At 34.2% G+C, this 20,473-nt stretch overlaps 6 protein-coding genes and 1 non-coding gene across 7 annotated transcripts; 2 read left to right on the top strand and 5 right to left on the bottom strand.

Annotated features, from left to right (window-relative positions):
* Positions 1 to 306: 306 nt before the first annotated feature.
* On the bottom strand, positions 307 to 5,076 carry BX664DRAFT_282272 (uncharacterized protein). The gene is made up of 16 exons (XM_051541559.1): positions 4,637 to 5,076; positions 4,276 to 4,468; positions 4,055 to 4,195; positions 3,745 to 3,861; positions 3,641 to 3,674; positions 3,376 to 3,492; positions 3,184 to 3,282; positions 2,835 to 3,037; positions 2,660 to 2,754; positions 2,175 to 2,577; positions 1,871 to 2,047; positions 1,404 to 1,699; positions 1,026 to 1,133; positions 895 to 953; positions 745 to 816; positions 307 to 647 (listed from the first exon to the last, which is right to left on the bottom strand). Exons 1-16 carry the CDS (start codon positions 4,998 to 5,000, stop codon positions 372 to 374), a joined length of 2,754 nt encoding a protein of 917 aa, XP_051399045.1. The 5' UTR covers positions 5,001 to 5,076; the 3' UTR covers positions 307 to 371.
* Positions 5,077 to 5,973: 897 nt separating this feature from the next.
* BX664DRAFT_265588 (uncharacterized protein) lies at positions 5,974 to 8,561 on the bottom strand (the record flags this gene model as incomplete). Its single annotated transcript, XM_051540864.1, has 6 exons — positions 5,974 to 6,410; positions 6,484 to 6,695; positions 6,957 to 7,725; positions 7,808 to 7,999; positions 8,201 to 8,379; positions 8,446 to 8,561. 6 exons carry the CDS (start codon positions 8,559 to 8,561, stop codon positions 5,974 to 5,976), a joined length of 1,905 nt encoding a protein of 634 aa, XP_051399046.1.
* Positions 8,562 to 10,733: 2,172 nt separating this feature from the next.
* BX664DRAFT_315581 (uncharacterized protein) lies at positions 10,734 to 12,496 on the bottom strand (the record flags this gene model as incomplete). Its single annotated transcript, XM_051542686.1, has 4 exons — positions 10,734 to 12,159; positions 12,236 to 12,292; positions 12,370 to 12,428; positions 12,455 to 12,496. The coding sequence occupies 4 exons, from the start codon at positions 12,494 to 12,496 to the stop codon at positions 10,734 to 10,736; spliced, it is 1,584 nt and encodes a 527-aa protein (XP_051399047.1).
* A 502-nt stretch (positions 12,497 to 12,998) lies between these two features.
* On the top strand, positions 12,999 to 15,643 carry BX664DRAFT_359923 (glycoside hydrolase superfamily). Its single transcript, XM_051548121.1, has 3 exons — positions 12,999 to 13,467; positions 13,587 to 14,263; positions 14,343 to 15,643. The coding sequence occupies exons 1-3, from the start codon at positions 13,016 to 13,018 to the stop codon at positions 15,527 to 15,529; spliced, it is 2,316 nt and encodes a 771-aa protein (XP_051399048.1). The 5' UTR covers positions 12,999 to 13,015; the 3' UTR covers positions 15,530 to 15,643.
* A 211-nt stretch (positions 15,644 to 15,854) lies between these two features.
* On the bottom strand, positions 15,855 to 17,381 carry BX664DRAFT_335675 (UbiE/COQ5 methyltransferase). The gene is made up of 5 exons (XM_051545946.1): positions 17,180 to 17,381; positions 16,721 to 17,008; positions 16,457 to 16,661; positions 16,010 to 16,391; positions 15,855 to 15,901 (listed from the first exon to the last, which is right to left on the bottom strand). Exons 1-4 carry the CDS (start codon positions 17,361 to 17,363, stop codon positions 16,172 to 16,174), a joined length of 897 nt encoding a protein of 298 aa, XP_051399049.1. The 5' UTR covers positions 17,364 to 17,381; the 3' UTR covers positions 15,855 to 15,901; positions 16,010 to 16,171.
* Positions 17,382 to 17,785: 404 nt separating this feature from the next.
* Positions 17,786 to 17,868, bottom strand: BX664DRAFT_t86. The gene has a single exon. It is a non-coding gene; the product is annotated as a tRNA-Leu (tRNA).
* An 802-nt stretch (positions 17,869 to 18,670) lies between these two features.
* BX664DRAFT_335677 (nucleophile aminohydrolase) lies at positions 18,671 to 20,032 on the top strand. Its single transcript, XM_051545947.1, has 6 exons — positions 18,671 to 18,830; positions 18,935 to 19,129; positions 19,236 to 19,346; positions 19,437 to 19,495; positions 19,575 to 19,677; positions 19,772 to 20,032. The coding sequence occupies exons 1-6, from the start codon at positions 18,735 to 18,737 to the stop codon at positions 19,934 to 19,936; spliced, it is 729 nt and encodes a 242-aa protein (XP_051399050.1). The 5' UTR covers positions 18,671 to 18,734; the 3' UTR covers positions 19,937 to 20,032.
* Positions 20,033 to 20,473: the final 441 nt, after the last annotated feature.

Below are 20,473 nucleotides of genomic sequence, written 5' to 3' on the forward strand. Positions count from 1 at the left end.
AATATCGCAAATTATTTATATATGGGTCAACTTTTGATGCTTTATTATATAGTTTATATAAAAGGAAGGGCTAGTTTCACTTCAACAGGGAATGGATAGGGTAAAAAAAAAAAAAAAAAAAGATGGGAAATAATCAGTGTGTGGTGTGTGTGTATGTCCTTACTTTTTCACAGAAATCGTAAAGAGATATAAATAAATATGCGAGTGTACCTATATATGTGTGTGTGGGTGTGCAATAGAGTGTAATCAATCAATAAGTAAAAGAAAGTCCAAATAATAATGAAGGAAAAGAAAAGAAATGATTATATATATATATATATATATATAAATAAAAAGTAGAAAATAAAAAGATGATGGAAAGGGGGAATAAATTAGAAACCAGCAGTAATAGCGGAAGACATTGTAGGGTATTCTTGTTCCAAAAGATACTGTATATTGCGTACAACGGATGCCAATACAACACCATCCCCTTGTTGTTGAGTGAATCGGATCAATCTGGAGGATGAGTCCGCTTTGGTAGAGGGTTCAAGGATTTCCAATCTACATTTCACTTGTCGTGTTTTTCCAAGATGCTTGCTTTTGATATCTGCCTTGTATCTCTTGATTCCTTGTTTATCATCCTTTTCATAAAATTTGGCTTCCACAGACTACAATATAAATACATATATATAATTATTGACTGGTCACCTTTTTTTTCCCTTTTTGTTTAGACTAGATAACTTTTTTTTTTTTTTTTTTTTTTACCTGATTCATCAATCGGTGAAGTGTACATAGAATAGTTCCAATATCTGTTTCTGGAATAATTAGAGAGCAAATCTAATAAACAGTTATAGAAAAAAAAATTCAAGTTAGATTGATTATGTCATTGTATTTCTTTTTTTTCTTTAATTTTACCTTTGGTTGCTTAAAGAAGAAGAGATTGTTTAACCAGGAGGCCTTGAAAGAAGCAGATTCTTCAACAATTGAAGAGGAAGCAGATACTGGAGACATCATAGCATGTGAAGGAGAGACAGGATAATTTCCACTGGCGGTTGTAATGGTAGAACTGTTGGATAAAAGACTTGGTGTAATAGGTCGATTCAATGTACTACTAGTGTTACTTCCACGACGTTCGGTCACAGATTGAAGAGAGGCTTGACTTTCTCGACGGCTTCCACCTACAACAGATGATGATGACGAACTACTGGTGCTTGTTGCAGGAAATGGTGGTGGTGGTGATTGTAAGAACTCTCCTTTTCCAGGCATAGATCGTAATGCGGATTTGAATTGATAAGCTTGTTGATGAGTTGCTGTTGGTGTCACAGGTGAGTAGGTAGATGAGGATGCCGATGAAGTAGATGCTGAAGAATGTACATCATTGCTACTGCTATTATTACTTGAGGTATTATTATTGTTGTTGCTACTATTGCCATGTTGTTGTTGTTGCTGATGATGATGATCTTTGGTGCTTGAACTACTGATACTGCTACTGAGTGTACTTCCGTCTGATAATGCAGGTGGAGGTGTCAAATCTGAATCCAAACCTTCATTTCTGGTTGATATGGATGATCTTTGCTTTTGAGTTTGGAACATGGACATATCGAGTTCTTTTCGTTGTCTTCGGGTACCATTGAGTGTGAAGCTGAATCGATTGGTACCATTGTCATTCCGGAAAGCATTAGGAACACGGATAGAAAGTCGCTTGGTATTGAGTGTTTTGCTATTGGATTTGTTGTTAGGTCGGATAGGTTCAGTAGAGGAAATGTTACTGTCATTGGGGGTAACAGGTTGATGAGATGTAGACGATGACGATGATGATGATGATAATTGAGATCTTGGATCCACCTTGTTACGTGATACTGAGGGTCGTCGTATTGTCGATTTCGTGGACACAGTAGATGAACAAGGTGATGATGGTGATTGGTCAGATTCTGTTGTTTGCTGTGGTTCGGAAGGCTCCGTGGTAGTGGTTTCTTGTTGCATCATCTTGCCGAAAGGATTTTTACGTCGCAATGTACCAGCCAAAGTCGACCTGATTGTAGAATATGGATATGAAGATACACCAGTACTAGACTTTCCAGTGACTTCAGAACTTGGAGAAGATGAAAATGATGATGCATCGCTAGAAATAAATATATTAACTCTTTTTTCTTTATTTCTTTCTTTTTTTTTTTTTCTTCTTTGTTAACACTTACATGGAGGATTTGCTTTGACGACGGGAAGTTAACACATTTTTGATAAATCGAGCGTAGAAAGTTTCACTTTTCTTGAGTCTTGTCTTGTCACCACTTGTCATTGTTACCGTAGGTAAAGGAGGTAAAGGAGGTGGATGCATAAAGTCGGGGATGGCACGATCAGCGCGACCGACTGTACACGCGGAGTATCTACGAGAGTTGTTGCTTGTCATATTTGCTGATGTGGAGACAATCGAAGAAGAATGTGAACCAATAGAAGGCGTATAAGCAACAGAATCAGGCATCCAAGGAACGGAAGGGCGAGAACTGGTTGTTTTAGAGCTATTATCAACCATTGACATGCATCGACGATTCCTTTCTGAACGATGTCCAATAGTTTGATAACGTCGATTTGGAGGGGCATCTAAATGTCGATCAATATGAAATATAGTGTAAGTTTAGTAATGGAGAATAAGCATAGGGATGATTGCATTTCTTGTTTTTACCATTATCACGTATATCATCATCATCATGATCATTCTGCCAATAACGTTCTGAATGTTGCTGTAGAAGAACATAAACCACCTTTTGCATATTGTGCCTATGGTAACGAACAAATAATAATAATAATAAAAAAATCAATTACATCCTCTTTTGCAAATTTAATCATGTATTCCTTACTCTTTGCTAATCAACGCTTGAATAATCACATCATCACGAGTTTCACCCCATAAGAATTTGATAGTTTCTAGAATACGATCATCAATTTCAGACGAATCCCAAACAGGTCGGCCAATTTCGTTCGCTGTAGGTGGTACTGGTAATGAAGCCAAGTTGACAGGTTCTGATTCACAAAACCAGGGGTGCGCCATTATTTGATCCATCTATATATATAAAATAAATAAAGCACAATTTTAGAAAAAAAACAAAAAAAAAAAAAAGGAGGTGGTAATACTAACAAACTACTTTTTCACGTCTTTTCCCCTAAATTTCTCTCCTGTCCATCTTTCTATCTAATTTTAGTACTTACAGTCAATCTTTTCGAAGGATCCACCACCAAAATGCGTCGGATTAAATCTTGTGCATTTCTTGAAATGTCATCGGGCATTGTATACTTTCCAGCTTTAACCTAATATTCAAAATTAGAAAAAGTATAAACAAAGATGTAAGGTACACGTCCATTGAGATCGACTTTATTCCCTTCGCTTCCTATTTTCATTACCTTTTTCAATAGTTGACGAATATTTTCATCATCAAAGGGTAAATGACCAGTCAATAAAGCATAAAGGATGACACCACATGACCAAATATCAGATGCAGATCCATTGTAAGGCATTCCCTATCAAAATAATAATAATAATAATAATAACATGTTAAAACCGAACCAGTAAAAGTAAATGAAACGGGATAAACAGAGAAGTAGATGAAATAAAGAGAAGGGAGATGGCCAAAAAAAAAAAAAAATACAAGGGGATATAAACACTTACAGCGACAATTTCAGGGCTTGCATAATGAGGTGAACTAAAAAAGAATGAATGATGAGTTAACTAAAGTAATCAACCATGTTTTTATCACGTTTGAAATAAGTTACCCGCAACTTGTTTCCAACATAGAGCCAGCAGGCTGTAAGGAGGCCATTCCAAAATCAGCAATCTTGATGTTGTTCGTACTATCCAACAGTAGATTTTCTGGCTTCAGATCACGATGACTATAGATATAAAAGGATAATTATCAACATTAGTTCTATTACTTTTTTTTTCCTTCACTAGAATTCAAATGTAAAAAGATCACTATCACTTATTTCACCTCCTCTCTTTCTCTCTCCCCTCCATCTTTTTTTTTTTTTTTTTTTTGTACTCCTGTTTTATTTTATTTTATTTTATTTTATTTTTCTCCTTTACCAAATCAAATGATGATGGCAGAAATCTAATCCGAGAATAATTTGTTGAAAATGTCTTCTAGCTTCAGAGTCACTTAGTCGACCTTTGCTAACAAGGTATTCAAATAATTCTCCACCTTGCACATATTCCAGAATAAGATTCCTAATAATAAATATTAATGGTTAGAATAATTGAGAAATATATTTTCATTTTTTTTTTTTTGATAACTTATATTCACTTACAAGTCAGAAGAATTGGGATCATCAATTACATCTATCAAGGCCATTACGTTTGGATGTTGAATAAGTTTCATAATAGCAATTTCACGGCGAACAGCTTTTTCAATAGCAGGATTGGCTGCCAAATGAGCTTTACTAATGATCTTGATAGCTACTTGTTCACCTGTATGTCTATGTATTCCAAGTTTGACACGACCTATAGTTCATTCATAAAATAATAATAATAATAATAATAATAAAAAGGAAAAAGGAAAAAGAAAAAGAAGAAAAAGAAAAAAAATTTGGCCAAATTAGAAACAAATGCAAAAGCGGTGCGGGAAATGAAATGCATGGATGGAGATTATTTGAACGATGATAAACGTACCTGAAGCACCTTTACCAAGAGTTTTACCAACATAATAATCACCAATACATTTACGAGGTTTATGATATTGTTGTTGTGATGAAGTAGAAAGTGTACCAGAGCTTTTTCGACGATCTCGTAAAGATTTAGTGGACGATCGCTGTCGAGATAAAATGGTAGCAGGAGTGGCCATAGAGGCTCTTCTTGGAGGTTGTGATGATTGAGGAGAATAATGATATGGATGAGCTGTAGATGGATGATAGGATGATCGTATATTGTCATAAGGATGATGTGTATTATACGTTGGTGGTGTAGTAGGTGTTTTAACATATACTTGAGGTTGTTGATAATAAGGATGATCGTTAATGACTAATGGATGCATCATCTTTTTATTTTTCTTTCTATCTGATAATTAAAAAAAAATAATGTATTAAAATAAAGAATTAAAGAAAAAAATAAAAAGTGAAAAATAAAAAAGAACTAGAAAGAGAAAGAAAGAGAAAAAGAAAAAATAATACTATATTTAAATAAAGTGGAGACTAACCAGTAAGAAACAGAAAGAAACAGGGGTAAGGCAGGAAATAAGGGACAAAACATATTGTGGTGCTGAACGTGATTACTTTGGAAAAAGGAGCTTCAATCACATTTTCTCCTGGATGCATAACATAAGCTTGCCGCTCAAAAAAAAACAAACAAGATGGATGTTCTTCACTGTTTCACATCAAGCTTTTATACTAAAAAGTAAATATGTAAGCACATCCATACCTTATTGTCAGGAAATCCAAAATATTAGCTAATGATGCGTATTTAAAATAAACTCGTTTGATTTTTACATAAAGAGAATTGACATGTAAAAAGAAATAACCTTTAATTGCATGATATTCTCTTTGTTGAAAAAAAAAAAAAACAATAGTAATAAAAAAATCTTATTTTTAGTCTGATGATAAACAACAAAGAGAAAAAAAAAAGAATAAGCATGTACTCTACATATACTACAAAGAAAGAGAGATAGTTGAAAAAGAACGTGCGAATTACTATAAAGAGAATAATAGAGTGTAATTATATTTTATTTTATTTTTTTATTCATTGTATAAAAAATGGGGAGTGACATAGAAACAGAAGGGTGATACTGATCAAGTAAGGAGAATGAGAGAACAAAAAGGGGAGAAACTACACTAATACAGATATAAATAATATATATGATATACGCACATACACATAAAAAAAAAAAGATAAAAAGGGAATATCATGACATATTGAGTATGAATTTTTACCAAAGATAATCCATCCAATCGCTGCAGGGTTCCAAAACAAAACAAAAAAAAAAAAAAACAAAACAAAAAAAAAAAAAAAGAGCATCAAAACCATTTTGGAGTTCGATACACCATACCATCTCCTTCACGTACAATCAAAATAGGTACCTTCTTTTGTATCCATTCCTCCTTGCCCATGTCATTTTCTTGATGATGATCCTTGCTATTTGTACGCTTTCCTTGACTTCCTTTCTTTCCATGCTTCTCTTCATGTTGTAAAGTCCCCTCGTTCTTCTTTATTCCCAACAATATACTGGGCACCAAAATTTCTAGTTCCGTCGGTGTGATACGGATCATCATAGCAACATGCGTTCCAAACCAAACCACCATATCATTTGTGAACCCATACCCATGAATAATCATTCGATTGTTCTCGATCATTCTCCATTGCTTGATATATGGTACAGGCGTCACAGGAATATCATCCTTGCCATTTTGTGTTTCATCCATCCTACTAGGCAAAAATGTATATGTTTCCGTGTCTATTTATTCCAAAAGAGAATATCGTCAGAATGAAAAAAAAAATGAATCATTCAATTTTTTTTTTTTTTGTACCTGTATTAACAATACACCAAACACATGTTTCCGAAATATCTTCTTGCCAAATACCAGATATTCCATTTGAAAATAAACCAGATGGATTGGTGCTAGATAATATGCTGTTTCGGCGTCGATGTATGGTTCCACCACATTGTAATGATCTAGTTTGCTCATTGGCACTACTGTATCGTCGTCTTACACTTTGTTTTGCTGCTGATGTCGTCGATCTGGATTCGTTACCATCGATAATATCACATGATACACGTCTTTTTCGAAAGGCTGGTGATCCATCATCCAATGACTGTTGTACTTGTTGCTGTTGACATTTTCGACGATCATGATTTATAGCGGAAGCAGACCAAGAGAATGGGAGTGGAGTTGATACTGTTGCGGGTGGGGAAGATCGATGTTCTTTTTCTTGATAGCTACTATTACTGCGATCGATATTGTTGTTGTTGTCTCCAGTAAAAGAAGTTGCTTCTGTTGACATATTCTTGGTTCCAGGAGTCACTGATGATAACGTCTGACGTTGACCTGATGTACAATAGATACCAACCACATCCTTCATACAACTAAGATAATTTGCTGGGTGATCTAAATAAGGTAAAGTTGACGAACAAGTCTTATGATGATCTTGCTGCTGATGATCCATAGGATATAATCCAGAAAATCCTTTCAACGTGCTGGGATTGTCAATGACTTGAAAAGCTACCTTGTGTAATTGAGATACCGGATCTCCAAGACACTCATCATTGTATTCACCGCCTAATCCAAGACATCCAGGTTGACGCATCAAAAGTTCGTTGTTGGCACGCATTCCACCAATAGCTGAGCATCCATAATCCACTTTTCGAATAATCATCACAGGACTAACAAGGCCAGTATTTAAACATTGAAGAACCACTGGTTGATTGTAATGAATAGGAACTGGAGATTCTGAACTTGAAAGTCGTAATGCCATTGCCGGTGGTGGAGGATAAGATGTACCATTTGCTTCCTGTTCTTCTTCTGTTGCAATCCTTGATCCATCCACTATCCATATAAGAAAAGAATCCCATGTTTGAGTTTTTGAAGAGAAACAAATCTGGCTTGTATTTTTCCATCGTTGTTGCTTGTTATTATTGAAACCCCAAGGTTGATAGTTTTCATAGAAAATCGGAGTCCCATCCATATTCGAAATACCAAGATATCTTGTAGATACAGTTTGAGATCGAATTCTATTGAATAATGCCACTGGAGTTCCATGATGTATACATACTATTTTATCACAAAAAAAAAAAAAAAAAAAAAAAAAAAAACTAAGTAGATGCACTTTTATAAGGTTCTTCATTAAGCTTACATTCCATATTCTTCAATGTTTGGCGTTTCTTGCTTGGTTTACTAATCACGCGGATTTCTTTGCTTTTGAAAACACCAAGATCCAACCCATTGGCTAGACGTAACCTAACTAACATTTCCACCGTCTTCCGTTTCTCATCATTGTCGCTGATGTACATGTTTTTTGATATACATCTTCCAGATACGATAGGTTCTGTCATTCGCACAGATCGAGCGGCTGTAGGATCCATGATGGTTTTATTTAAAGTCGATGTTGATGGTATGCTATCTCCCTGACTGTAATCGGATGATGATGATGTTGTTGTTGTTGTTGTTGCTGTTGTCGTAGCTACTGTCGTTTTCAAAGTTTCTTCATTCCAAGATAAGCCTGATAGAGTGATCCATTCAATATTACCAGCAGGAACAGGAGAAGATCGAATGACATTTCCAACAACTTCGTTTGACATTTGGATCTGCATGACTGGAGGTCGTAGCACATATTTTTGATTGGTTTCATCCATTTGATTTTCCTGATGATCTACTGTCCACCAATTCGAGCCATAGAGGAGGACACTTGGAGGTGGACAAAGAAACCTAAAGATAGAGAATAAGTACATCATATTGATGATAAATATATATATATCTATATTGTATATTTACCTTTTCTCTGTACCATAGCTTTTTTGAGCCACCTTACTAGTTGATATCACCACTTTCATTTCACCTGAGGTTGCCAAATTGGGACTTGCTAGGTAGTTGCAGATAGTATCATACATAGAGGACTTCGATGTTGTTGAATGAGCCTCCAAAGGCGAGGAAACGATCTTTTCTTGATGTGAGTCAATGTCGATGTGTTGGTAGTTTGGCTCTAGACAAGGATATAGAAGTAGCGGCCGTTGATCTGGTTCTTGTTGCTGTTTGAATATACGTGATTCCTCTTCCTCATCCAATACCGCTAATGATGACGATCCACTACTTGTTGACATAGTATGAAAACAACTGTTTCCAATATAATGGCTGCGAGCTGCTCTTGTAGTCGTTGAGATGATGGGAGCTGAAGATGATGTTGTTGTTGTTGATAAAGGTGATACAGTTGAGAAGGATGCCTGATGTTGTTGTTGTTGTTGCTCATATGGGTAAGCTACAGAGACTGGTGATAATGCAACCGGATATGGCAATGATAACACGTGAGAGTGACTTCTTGGCGTCACGAGAGAGTCAGAAATAGATGAATTGGTGGACATAGTGTTGTTGGAAGATCGTCTTCGGTGCATAAAATGGAAATCATCATTACTTGTTGTAACGGACGCTGGACTAGACAAACATTGATCATGACCACCTGTTGTTCTTCCTGTTGTAAGCGCTGTGGAATATAAATTGAGAGGACTGGTGTGATCCTGATATGATGATCGTTCATTTGCTAACCAAGTAGAATAAGAATCCAACATTGTTGTTGTTGTTTGTTCGAAGGTAGTGTTCCTCGGGTTCATGTCGGTCAATAAGAAAGGTGCAGTAGTATGATGAGAGTCATTATTGATGTTGAAGTCCAGGTATGTTTCTTGATCCATTTTTTTTACTTTCGTCGGCGTTGTAGTAGTTGTAATTGACTGTATGTCGTCCAAAGCATTGGCGAGAGTAGGTGAAAAAAGAGCTGGTGTCATGGGTAAATCTTTTTCGTCTTCTTGAGTCAAACCAATATTCAAAACTGGCATATTCTTCAGATCCAAGTAGAGACCACGTGATGTATGATAAGAATGTGTTGATTTGTCCTGTTGTTGATAGATAGTAGGATGATGACAAGATTGGCGTTGAGAGGGATACAAGGAAGATTTGTGTTCAAATGATGTTGAATCCAAATAACCTGTTCTTGTCACACATGCGGAGTTTCTCGTTGTGCAATCCAAGCATTGATATTTGCCCACAAAACCATTACTAGAAAAAGATCCATCATATTCATTGAGTAGAGCTGTATCTTGGTCCGTTTCGATCGCATCAGTTGTATACATATGATTTCCAGAGGGAGTGCTCACAGTAGTAGAAGTATAAGTAGGAACAAACAAATCCACACATGCAGAAGCAGCAGTGACCCCAACATGTTCCAAACAATAACTCTTGGGTTGATCCATTGTAGAAAGTGAAGTGGTGACTGATTGTTCTTGCTGAGATCGTCTTTCATTATCGTGTTGTTGCTGATTTCGACTAGTTGATAAAGAAAGATATGTTTTTGGCAATGAATCGCTGAATTGGTGCTGAAAATTTGGTTTGCTGTCTAGATGATCATCCATTGATACACCTTCGCCGCTATTGGTCAGATTGTTGCGCCCTCCAGTACTATCACTGACATTATTTGTTTCGCCAATATAGTCGGGTGGAAGCCAGTGTGTGGAAGTATCATTTGTTTGTAACATGGAAGTCTCTTGTCCAAGGATTTCTTCGTTCAAGTTGCCATCAATAACATCATAGTTTTGTAAATATTGATCCATCAACTTGCGTTTTCGAGAATGAGAGACTGTAGGTTGATGTTCACATGTGGAGTCGGGCACCTCTTTATCAAAGAGCGAATAGTCTGAGCCCAAAACGCTTGATAAAAAGTTAGGCGACAGACGATTACCTATACTAGGTTCATTGCATTCAATATCCATATTGTCGTGATAGAAAACGAGAAAAAAAAAAAAAGAAGACAGAGAGAAAAAGGGAAAGAAAAAGGGAACCCACGTCGCAACGTAGAAAAAAAAAAAAATAATAATAATAAAAAAAAAAAAAAAAAAAGACGCACACAGAGAGAGAGAAAGAGAGAAAGAAAAATCTAACCACCGATGTTTTTGTTATTTTTAATGAGTACAATTTATTTGAAGTGTATATACAATAAAAAAAACAGAAAAAAAAATAATAAATAAGTAAATTTCTATTCTTCCAAACGGTTTATCGGTAAATAACACATATCTACACTAAGCAAAGTATCCATTTCCATACACGACACGCTCCAATAGTCGTAAATAATCAATTCGTTGAGAAAGTTGCAACCTAAAGGACTTAACATCACCATCCACAGTTTCCATAATATCTTTGTTCACATCTTGCTGTTTTTGGTTCGATAAAGAGTCACCCAACCATTTACTTAATTTCTGTATAGCTTTGATTCCACTAATGTACCACCATCCTATTCGTCCTTGTTCGCCTGTTTCCAAATTTGGGTCTTTTCCAATAATAATCACGCCATGTGCCCAAAATGGTTCCGTAGATGAATGATCCACCATATGTCCATCCAAATGCTGTTGTACTGTCAGTAAATCATGAAATAACCAATATTCATTTTTATCCCAAGGTGTCATTAGACGTTGAAGTCGTTTGTCCGATCGCATTCTACTTGTCATCACCATTAATTCCTTCTTATCCATTTCCTTTTGGTTCAATTGCATTGATGTACGTAAATCATCTAGTTCTTGTTGTAAAGTATTGTACATTTCTTGATTTCCCAAAGCCCGAAACTGTTCCATTCGTTCAAGTAGTTGGTTTGCATATGAAGTTTGTTGCGCATCATTCAACTGAAAGGTTTTCCTAAAGTTTTTGAGATCATCCTCCAAAGATTTGATTTCCTTTGTCGTATCAGTCATTTGTTGTCGTATGGTTCCATCCAATAGTAAAATATCTAATAACAATTGAATCATATGTAGTTCCTCCTTTGTCGATAGTGGTGATGTACCCTTTGCACGATACTTTTTGATTTCATCTTTAATGTCTATTTCATCATCATCATCATCATCATCATCTTCATTGTCCGAACTTGTATCCATAGCTGTATCCATGTTTTCATCTTGATCTTCCTCCATAGCATTGAGAGTAGGTATAGGTAGATTCTTACAGCCTGTCAATGCCAATAATTCAGCCACATCTTGCCATCGATGACAATTCATTCCTTTCCTTGATAACATTTCCCCAGCACGTTCCATTCTTTCCTTGTTGTTCAAAATAAAAGTTCTTTTCAGTCCAAACTCCGTGGCCCAACGATTGGTCAGTTGACGTGCCATGCATTGTACATCTTGATTGATCAAACTATTATTATTATGATGATTGCCATTGCCTTCTTGACCAGTGTTACGTCTTCTTTCACCAATAATCAGTAATGCTCTCCAAACAAGTAGTCCTGATAGTCGTCGTATCCGCCAATCACCTTGTACATTTTGTAAACTGGCTACTGTTCTTGCATCCCATTGACAAATATCTCCAAATCGATAAAGGAATTCTCGTATCTGTAGACGAATCCAAATTTCTTCCTCGGAACAAGCTAATGAAATCCGTTTAAAATAGGGTGGCATGAGAGGTATCGTCAACTTTCCAAAAAGTAATTGTCGATCAACCATATTAACAGGAGAACTAATTAAAAACAAATAAATAAATCATAAATTGTCTTAACTCATTTTCTTTCCTTATTTGATTGATTACAGCATACGTTTTCTCTTTTTGATTGTTTCTTGGTGATACACAATATGTACATTTACAAAGTTTTCTAATTCAATATATATATATATATATATATATTAATAAAACATTCTGTTAACCTACTTAACTTCATATAATTCATACCTACAAACAGGACAAGTCCAATGAAATGTTGAATCACTGATATCAAGTTCCTTAATATCCTTGATTTGTTCGTCAATATATTTACCAATACAATCATCACACCAAGTAAGTTGACAAGGAGATCCATTCGATTTCACTGATGAGCAAACGATAGTTGGTTTTCTTGGATTACATTTTCGTGTAATACAATCAGGATGCTTAAAAAAAAAAGGTTAGTTTATTTTCCTTCTTTTTTTTTATTTCTTTCTTAATGATATATTATACATTTGTTACAAGTTTCAGTTGGTTGACTTTTTCTTCAATAGATAAAGTAGTAGTTATAGTACTACTTTTAGGTTTGATGATGCCAAACTGTAGTCTATTACCAAGATATATAAAAAAAAAAGGACCATTAGCTTCTTCTTTTCTTTTTTAATTCATTTATAATATGATATAATATGATATACTTTGTTTGTAAAAGAGGTTTAGAATGGCTCATTATAATATAATGAAAAAAAAAGGACTCTTTTTGTTTTTGGCGCGCACACAAATTTTTTAATTTTTTTTTTTCCTTCGTTTGGGATTTTTGGAACGCGTTCATACTCAGCATGTAAATTATTGGGAAATTCGATTTTTCACAGACCTTTCTTCCAATTCTCACTTAAAAATGCAGCTAAGCATTTTTGTTTTATTATTTTTCTTCTCTTATCATTTTAATATTGGTTTTACAATGATACCTCTTTCAAATACTTTGACTAAACATGATGCTTTTATTGAACTTCGATACACTATTGGAAATAAATATTATCAACTAAGCGCTCCTTTTGATAGTCAATCCGTCACCGATTCACATTTACTTATTAAACGTACCTTTACATCTATTTCTCAAGACTCCTTTGAAATAGAATATACTATTGAACCTACTAACAATCACCAAGAAGATTCTTCATTAATCAAATTACACCATTTTGAAGTCTTTTTTGATACTGACTTTAATAACAACACTATCATGGCCGAAGGTTTCCAGTGCTGGAGTCAAACTAGGGAAATGGATAAAACCACTACTTTACCAAAGATACAATCAACTGTTGCTTGGATAACGAAATTTGATCTTCAAGGGTAAGAGTTATTTATATCGAAAAACAGAAATTAGTAACTAAGTATCCCAACGATATTGACGCAATCTTTTTTTTTTTTATAATTATTTGATTTGATTTAATTTAATTTTAATTTTTTAGGGACTATAACTTTTTTAAATATTCTGGCAAACGAGGTGTAATTCATTCTACCGGTTATACTTATATTCGCAATACTCAAGATGATTCTATACTATTTTTGGGCTCACTATCTGAAAACAATGGTTATTCTTATTTTAAGGTGGATTTTAATTCCCATCGATTCGCCATATATAAGGATATCGAAGGCAAGACTCTTCCAACGAATGACAAGTTAACATTTACATACTTTGGAACCCAGCATCATGATCAATCTGTTCTTTGGCAACGTTATGCAAATCAATATCTTCCTACATTAGATAATAAAATAACAATGACAAAACCACCTTCAATCTCTGGTTGGACATCATGGTACAATTTTTATGAAGCAGTGACAGAAAAGGATGTATTGGATAGTATTGATGGATTTGTCGAATATGGTTATCCTGTAGATCTCATTCAAGTGGATGATGGATACGAAACTGCGATTGGTGACTGGCTAGATGTGGATGCTGTCAAGTTTCCTAATGGTATGAAATTCATTGCTGATGAAATCAAACATCGTACAGACAATAAAGCTATTCCTGGAATTTGGTTGGCTCCCTTTGCTGTGGGTCTGAAGAGTAGTATTATCAAAAATCATCCTGATTGGCTTGTATATCAATCTGATGGTACTCCTTTACTAGCTGGTCCAAATTGGGGTATGTAAAAAAAAAAAAAAAAAAAAAAAAAAAAAAAAAAAAAGATCGAATTTATATTTATTATTATGATTTCTATTAGGTGGTTTTCGTGCATTGGATATATATCATCCTGAAGTCCGTGATTACCTTCAACGCGTATTTGACACTGTTATTGAAGATTGGGGATATAAATTTTTGAAATTGGACTTTATTTTTGCTGCTGCAATGGTACCTCGACAAGGCAAATCTCGAGGTGAAATTATGTGGGACGCTGTTACTTTGATTACCGAATTGACTAAGAAACGGGCATTGTTACTTGGATCTGGACTCAGTCTGCCGTCGGTATGGGGACGAATGGACTACAATCGTGTCAGTAGTGATGCTTCTCCATGGTGGGATCATTCTCTTTTGAGGATTGCAAACGTACGTGAACGTGTAGCTACTTATAATGCTTTGGTATCCACTTTAAATCGCTGGCCTATGAACAACGTTATGTTTGGAAATGATCCTGATGTTTATTTTATTCGATCCAACAACAATAAACTGACAACAGATGAACGATACACCTTGGTGATGATCAACAACTTGCTTGGACAAATGGCTCTTATGTCGGATAATGTGGCTCGTTATACAAAGGAAGAACATGATCTTTATTCAAAAACATTCCCAAAGGTGGTTGTGAAGATGGATCATATGGATCGTCTTGGTGCTGACGTTTATCGACTTCATTATACTTGCAATGGACGATCGTATATCACGGTTACCAATATATCACCCTTGCCCTATCGATTCTTACTTCCTACTTTAACCACTTCACAACGCTCATCTTCCAACAACGACAATATTGATGTGATTTACTTTGAATATAAGAATGCACTACTGAAAGGGGATAAACCATCGGTTCAATGGATTGATGCTAAACTGGAAATACCGCTCATCATTCGATCTCACGAAACAAGAACATTTATGAAGGTGGAGGATGATTTTGTTGGATCCACCGGACATATTATACCTGGTTGGGAAATGGAATCATATATCAGGCAAGGTGTACACCAAGATTTGGCTCATATCAAACTACGAAAACCTCGCATTCAACATTCGGATATCTATTTATATTTCAAGGCTTCGGGATATATGGCAAATGGCAAACAAGGTGATAATGTGGAAATGGATTCCAAAATATTTATTGATGACAGAAAGGTGAACACTATACAACTTTTGACGAAAAACGATGATATCAGTATTCCATTCCCTATTTTACAGGTTACTTATTCAAAACATTCATAGTTTATTCCTTTCCACCTCGTACTATTAGTTTTGATGTAGAACTTTTTTTTTTTTTTTGTGTGTGTGTCGATACCTCAATCAATTATCAAATAAATTTATTTTATTCAGATATCCCCTATATTTGACATCTCGCTTGTATTGTATGTTGTATATCATCATCATTGGAATTATCATAGGAACCATCATTGATCACTAATTTTTGAACTTGAATGCTCTTCCCAGTTACTGCTGTTGCCTCTGTTATTTTTTTTTTTTTTTTTTTTTGCTATTTTATTAAAGGGAATGTGAAGGATATGTCTTTAGATACCTGTGATACATGTTGCACAAGGGAATACCAACAATGGAAAGGTTGCTCTAAGTCTTTTCTTTTGTCTGTGACATATTTTGTTTCCGAAGAAGAAGAAAAAAAAAAGTACATTGGAATAAGATTATTGTCCTCCAACGATTTTACTGCAATCTGTTTTAGTGTTCCTATAATACCTTCATCCATCACAAACCATCCAACAAAACAAGAGGCAGCTTTATACAAATGTATGAGTCTCTTCTATAAAAAAAAACATGGTCTAGTGTTTTATTAATAATAATGCTATATACAACAACAACAATGATATAAAAAAAAAATATAATAATAATAATAATCATCTAAATCTTGAATCCACTATGAATGGCAGCCACACCAAATGTCAAATCTTCATACCCAGAACCAATTGTCTTGAAACCTTGATCACGAATCAATTGAGCAAAGTCATCTTGAGAAGGGAATTTGCGAATGCTTTCCACTAGGTATTGATAAGAATCACGATCATTAGCAATGATTTGACCAAGAGCGGGAATGACATCAAAGGAATAGATATCATAGAATCTAATAAATAAATATAAATATATATTATTAACTAATATTTCGCACATATTCAACTTTTGACTTACTTTCCAATGACAGGATTTTCCACCTTGGAAAATTCCAAACACATGAATCGACCACCAGGCTTTAAAACACGGTAAGCTTCCTTGACCACACGATCAATATGAGTACAATTTCGAATCCCAAAAGCAATAGTATATACATCAACAGATTCATCAGGAATATCCACTAGTTTTTCAGCATTTTGCACCAGAAAATCTGCTTGATGAGCTAGATAATAATAATAAATGAATAATTTATCCCATCATGTATAATCATCTATAACTTACTATGAGCATAAGGAGTTGTTTGAAATCGCTTCTTGCCTTCTTCCAACATATGAGGATTAATATCAACCATGGTGACAGAAGCCGTTGAGTCACGATGAATGTTGCGACAGTAATCCAAAAACCGAAGAGCAATATCACCAGTACCACCAGCCACATCAAGAAGTTTCGTACCAGGTCCAGGGGCCATGGAACGGATAAATTGATCCTTCCAGATACGATGGATACCAAGACTCATGGCATCATTCATCACATCATACTTTCCAGCAACATTGGCAAATACTTGATGTACTATTTATTATATCGTAATAATAATAAAAAAAAAAAAAGATTTGGTAAGTAGACGTTTATTTTTTGTCATACCCATGTCCATTCTCCAAAAAAAAAAATATCATTCTTCTTTCCTCTACACTACTCTTATTGTTTTTTAATCTATATACATTTTCTTCATACTAGTATTACCTAAAGATTCCTTTTCTTCTTCAGCAACATCGCGAAATCCAAAATGGGTAGTTTTGCTTCCCTGTTGTTGTTGGTTTCCATTGAATTGACTCAATCGTTGCGACCCAGTATAGAAAGAAGCTTTCAAAGGTGATTGATATTGTTTGGCAGCAATACGATAAGTGTTCAATAAAGCCCGTGACATTGAGTATAAAAATGAAGACAATAACAAAAAAAAAAAAAAAAAAAAAAAAAATTGAAATTGTTACCAGCACTGCTTTTTTTATTTTTGAACATGGTGGAATTTAAACTCCGTGTTTGACCACATACGTCCTAACTCTTTTTTTTTTTTTTTTTTAAGATTCATATTAAAAATGGTGATCTCTATTTTGATTCATAATTTAGGAATAGTTGAATGATGATATTATCCTTTTGCAGGCATTGTTACAATAATAAATATCTTATTATATCCATCCACCAATCAATCATCATTGATATCGTTATAATAATAATATAATCCATCACAATTTTATTTTTTCAATCATCCACTTCAGAAACTTCCCTAACATCTTTAACCATGGTAAAACAGTTTACCCGGTGATAAATTAAAAAAATCAAAAAGGTTGATGGTAACTGGGTGATTCGAACACCCGCCTCTTACGAGACCGCAACTTGAGTGCGGCGCCTTAGACCAACTCGGCCAAATTACCAGATGTTTTGTTAAAACTGATCAGTTTATTATAAAGCTAATGCACATTTCAGCCAATCACATTTCAGTATTTCGGTTTTTGTCACACATACAAACCCAAGTTTTCAAGGTCAGTTAGCTGTTCCTGTTTTTTTTTTTTTTTTTTTTTTTTTTTTTTTTTATCTTTGTTTCTTTTCTTACCTCTTTTATATTATTATTATTATTATTATTATTATTATTTTATTCTTTCTCAAACTATTTTATTCTCATTACTCTTGATACCTTTATTTTTTCCTTGATAGAACGTCAAATCACAATTTGGCAAATTCAGTATCGTATTGAATAACTATTTGTAATGGCATTAGACAAAAACCATGTTCGGCAAAACATTAGTATGATGGGAACCATATGCATCTAGCAGGTGAAAACTCAAAAAAAAAAAGTACTATACGAGGAACGACATATGTATATATAGATTCGAAATATGACTATGTATGAAATGGACTTTTTTGATTCAAGGTAAAAAAAAAAAAAAAATTACTGTGGAATTTATAAAAGTATACTGTGTGATGATGATTGCTTGTCGATGTTAGAAATAGAGTTATTTAGTTTAGCTTATTTTCTACATTTATCCAATAAAAGAAAAAGGAATATACCATTTTGTTATTGACATTCTTTATAACAAAGGATATCATCGTTTCTAGTCTTTGTTGTGTTAAAGCATTCTGATTGGCTTGATTTTATAGGGCGATGTCAGTGTACGCGTCTTTTTTTTTTTTATAGCTGAGAATTACGTCTGCTTGTTTTTTCGTCTTCCTTTTTTTTTTTTTTTTTAACTTTTTCTTTTAACGTAACCCATTTATATCCTTTTCAAAGCAGATCATTGTCATGTTTTTAACTCGTTCTGAATACGATCGTGGTGTCAATACTTTTTCCCCAGAAGGTCGTCTCTTCCAAGTTGAATATGCTATCGAAGCCATCAAGGTACTGTTTTGTATATCATGGTGGAAACATTATACTTCTTATACTTACTTTGTTCTTTTTTTTTTCTTTTCATCTCTTTCTTTTTTGTTTATTTATTTTATTAGCTCGGTACCACTGCTATTGGTATTCAAACTTCAGAAGGTGTTATTCTTGCCGTTGAAAAACGAGTATCATCAAAATTACTGGAGGCAAGTTCTATCGAAAAGATTATGGAAATCGATGTCAATTTGGGTTGTGCTGTTAGTGGAATGACGGCTGATGCTCGTACTATGATTGAACATGCTCGTGTGGCTGCCCAGGTAAGGATGAACTTTTTCAAAAAAGAAATCTTTATAAACATATCTTTGATTATATTGAATGAATATCTAATCTAACTTTTTTTTCCTTCTTCTTATATATGGATAGAATCATCGTTTTGCTTACAATGAATCTCTCAAAGTGGAAAGTGTGACGCAAAGCGTATGTGATTTAGCATTACGTTTTGGTGAAGGTGCAGAAGGTGAAGAATCTATCATGGTAAATGAAAAAAAAAAATAAAGTTGGTTGGAAATATGTCCTGAAAATGCTAAATCATCTTCTTCTTTTTTTTTTTCCTTTATCTTGTAGAGTCGACCATTTGGTGTTGCCTTACTCATTGCTGGTGTAGATGAAAAAGGACCTCAATTGTATGTAGGATGATGAAGAAAACCAGAGAAAAGGAAACATAATATTGATGACTATTTTGATTTTTACTTGATTATTTAGGTTCCATGCTGATCCATCAGGTACGTTCATGAAATATCAAGCCAAGGCTATTGGATCAGGATCTGAAGGCGCTCAAACTGAATTGCAAAAGGAGTATCACAAGGTACACTAACTAAAAAAAAAAAAAAAAAAAAAAAAAAAAAAAAAAAAAGGACGATTGAATTGAATCAAGTAACCAATCTTTTTGTTTTCTTTAGTCTATTACTCTTGAAGAAGCAGAAACACTCTCATTGACAGTATTGAAATCGGTGATGGAAGAAAAATTGAACAAGTCAAATGTGCAGTTGGCATCGGTGACTGTTAAGGACAATTTTAGAATTTATAGTGAAGCTGAATTACAAGCAGTGATTGATCGTTTGTAACAATGTTAGTTCAAGTTTATCCGCTATGTGATTCTCGTATTATATATATATATATCAATAAAAAGATTTTTTTTGGGTGTTTGACTTTTTTTTTTTTTTTTTTTTGCTTCTGGAACGTTTTTTCTGATGGAACGGATGATATGAATGGATGACTTGGATATTGGGGTTTGACCAGCAAAATTTGTTCAGTTTTTTTTTTTTATTGTACCTTTCTTTTAGGGGATGATAATGTAGAAGCACATTTTCAAATCATCTTGTGATATTATTGTTCCCGCTAGATCATTTCCTTTTCTAGTAATCAACATAATAAGCAGTTTTAAGGAAAAAAAAAAAGACTCAGGGGAATGAACTTTTTTTTTTAAGTTCATTTCTCCACAATTAAAGAAGAAAACCTGCTTTCAAGGATACAACGATATTTGCACATTTCGACCGATAGCATGGATTGTTGACAGTTTCCAAAAAATAAAGAAAATAATAAAAATAATACTGTATAAAGAAACAAGATGAACTTGATATCATCAGGATTTCTCTTGATTT

This window comes from Halteromyces radiatus, assembly GCF_025201355.1.
Source record: "Halteromyces radiatus strain CBS 162.75 chromosome Unknown BX664scaffold_5, whole genome shotgun sequence".
Taxonomy (NCBI): Eukaryota; Fungi; Mucoromycota; class Mucoromycetes; order Mucorales; family Cunninghamellaceae; genus Halteromyces; species Halteromyces radiatus.